General features: G+C 51.2%; 1 protein-coding gene across 1 annotated transcript; it reads right to left on the reverse strand.

Annotated features, from left to right (window-relative positions):
- Window positions 1–262: 262 nt before the first annotated feature.
- LOC125173257 (small cysteine and glycine repeat-containing protein 7-like) lies at window positions 263–613 on the reverse strand. The gene has a single exon (XM_047872177.1). It carries the CDS (start codon window positions 611–613, stop codon window positions 263–265), a length of 351 nt encoding a protein of 116 aa, XP_047728133.1.
- Window positions 614–3,317: the final 2,704 nt, after the last annotated feature.

Consider the following 3,317-nt stretch of genomic DNA (forward strand, 5'->3'; position numbering starts at 1 on the left):
CAAGAAGACGAGAAAAAGTGGGCAAAGACAGAACTGAAAGACAGTGGATAGTTCCAGCCAACCAGGTATTCGGAATCATGACTTCATTAGTAATTTGCACAATTGCTCTGGTGCTGGGCTGCATACGGATTTCTTCCATTAGGTAATTTCTCTTGGTTCGGGGACTTCTGATCGAAGGACTTAAGGCACCGAAGAGAGACAGGAAGGGAGTATTTTCAAGGCGGGGGAAGAGGAAGTCTTACCGGCTCTGCACACCGCAGCCTTAGCTGCAGCACTGCTTCTTGCAACAGCACTTCTGCTGACAACAGCACTTCTGCTGGCAGCAGCCCTTCCCGCAGCCACACGAGCCGCAGCCACACGAGCCGCAGCCACACGAGCGGCGGCAGCAGCAGACCACGGGGACGCTGCAGCAGCCCCCGCAGCAGCCGCAGCAGCAGGGACAGCAGCTGGAGCAGCAGCCCACCCGGTAGCACCTGCAGGTGGTGCAGCTGCCGCAGCCGCCGCCGCAGCCACCGCAGCCACCGCCGCAGCCACCGCAGCCACTACTGCAGCCGCCGCAGCCACCGCCGCAGCCGCCGCAGCCACCGCAACTTCCACAGCCACAGCACCCCATGGTGTCGGTAGAGAGGACTCAGGAGAGGGGAGGAGGGAGACTCGGGAGGTGAGGGAGGTCTGGTGCCGCCTCCTGCTGGGGGAGGGGCTTATATACCAACCCGGGAGCAGGAGCAGGAAGACACGTGACCACTTCCTTGTTGCTATTTGGCTCTATTTACAGGGAAGAATCGCATCATCTCTTATGTGCTTCCCTTTTAGATATCTTTGGCTTCATCACCTGTGTAGTTTACTGTTTAAATAAACCTATATTCCAGTTTAAGTTTAAAACATTTACAAAATCTAGGGAATCCTCCTGGGAACCAGGAGCGTGGTGAGGCTACCCACGGGACCAGGCAACATCTCCTTCTTCCCAAGCCGCCTGTGCCCGCGGGGCGTGCGGACCACACCCGTCATCAGGCAGCCCCTGGGTCAGGTGATCTGTGAGCTCTGAGGGAGCTGCTACAGTGAAGGTCAAGGTGTCCTCCCTGACCTCAAAGAGCTTGCGATAGAAATGACCCTGGGAGCTGGGGATGTGAAATTGGCAACAGATTCAAAGGTCACTGCCAAGGCCAGATGCCATCATTGCATTTGTTGGCCAGGGGAAACTAAAGATACCATTGTGATTTTTTTTTTTTTTTTTTAATTAGGCTCAGGGCCAGAACTCACAACCCTGAGATCAAGACCCGATCTGAGATCAAGAGTTGGATGCTCAACCAACGGAGCCCCCCGGGCGTTCCAATAACAGTATTTCTATCCTTTTTTTTTTTTTTAACAAGCTCCATACCCAATGGGGGGCTTGAACTCATGATTCTGAGATCAAGAATCACATGTTCTACCGACTATGCCAGCCAGGCACCTTGTCATGGTGATTTCTTATACCCAGGTCATACTGATTTATTTTATTTTATTTTATTTTATTTTATTTATTTACTTTTGAAACAGAGAGGCAGAGTGCAAGTGGGGGAGGGGCAGCGAAAGAGAGGGAGACACAGAATCCAAAGCAGGCTCCAGGCTCTGAGCTGTCAGCACAGAGCCTGACTTGAGGCTCGAACCCATGAATTGGGAGATCATGACCTGAGCCGAAGTCGGATGCCTAACGGACTGAGTCACCCAAGCAACCCCTGATTATTTTAAAAATGGAAATAAATCCTCTTAAGAGTCTGCATTTTAATGGTGTAATCCTCGGTGTATTTCGCTCTGGATGAGGAATTAGTTTTTGGCTTTGACATCAGTTGATGTCTGCTAAGGAGGCTGACCTAGGCAATTTTGAGAGCGGGGTGGTGGTACCTTGGGGGACACAGGTGCAGAGGCCTGAGAAGTGAGGAGAGGCCCGATGTTGGGAGAAAGGCAGTGTGAGATGTGGTGAATGTGTAGCTGGGGTCCTGTGGGGTCTGAGGGCTAGCGACCAACAAGGAGGTTGGAAAAACAGAAGACAAAAGGATGAGAGCAAAAGCGGGCTCTGTACTGGGTGTGCTGGTGGAGGGGCACTCTGGCCTTTCAGGGAGTTCTGAGGACCTTCGTGGGGATCTTCAGAGATGAACAGATTCCCCAAACTACGTTTTGTAAATGGCTTGCTGCTCGGAGTTTATTTTCCCAGTCCAGTGAGATTGTCCTTCAGGAATCTGAGTGACAGAAAATGCTGTAAGGTCCCCCCCGGGGCATGTTGACATTGTTATTAATGATCCCAAACTATTTTTGTGGTATGTGGACTAGAGCCTTTCAACCACCAGGGGGTGGGGGGGAGTGGGTGGTGCTTGAGCTGGGGTGCGGGGTGCAGTGGGGCAGGAGATAAGAGGTTTTAAGAGATTTGAGAGCTTTTAAGGAAGCAGAATCAACAGAATTGGATAGAAGACCAGAAATGGGGCTGAGAGAAACAAGGGATTCAAAGCCGACATTTTAATGGATTGTCCATTTGATGGAGAAGGCATGCAGTGGAGGAATGTACCTTTTGTGTCGTGGGGTTGGTGATTATGCCTTGAGTCTGTGGCCTGGGACATGGCAGGTGCCTCAGAAAAGCCTTGGGAAGAGGGCGGAGCACCAGTTGGATGTCGGTGGATTTGGGGTGTGGAGGAGACTCTAAATGGGAGGAAGGGATCCGTGAAATGCACATGGAAACTGAAGCCACGGTTCTGGATGTGAGCACGTAGGGAGGGAGTGTAGTGGGAGAGAAGGGAGTATCGGGTCAAGACTTTCAGTAGAGAACTTGTGGGGTGGAGGGAGAAAAGAGGATCAGTTTAAAAATAGTCCACATTTCTTTGGAAAGGTAGCTGTGAACATGTAAACCTCGCAAGAACCAAAGGACCCATTTAACGAGGTGTGAGCCACACAACAGTGATAGATGTGACAAAACCGGAGACAAATGGTTTGTTCAACTCGGTTGGTTGTTCATATGGACTCGACCTCTTGGAAATTTCTGTTAGAGCGGGGTTGGGGGTGGGGGGCGGAGGGCTCCAACTGAATATATGGAGAGAAAATCACCGAGGTGAAAAGGAGCTGGCAGGAATCAAGTGCCTTCTTAGGTTAACATCTCAAAGGTTCAGCTGTGTTTCTGTGGAAATGGAGATCACCTCCCAAATGTGAGCATCTCTTAGTCTGCCTCTAAAATGACTGTAAGAAGGGGCACCTGCACGACTCAATCGGTTAAGCATCCAGCTCTTGATTTCGGCTCAGATCGTGATCTCACGGTTCATGAGATCGAGCTCTGAGTCGGGCTCTGAGTTGAC

This window comes from Prionailurus viverrinus, chromosome C1, assembly GCF_022837055.1.
Source record: "Prionailurus viverrinus isolate Anna chromosome C1, UM_Priviv_1.0, whole genome shotgun sequence".
Taxonomy (NCBI): domain Eukaryota; kingdom Metazoa; phylum Chordata; class Mammalia; order Carnivora; family Felidae; genus Prionailurus; species Prionailurus viverrinus.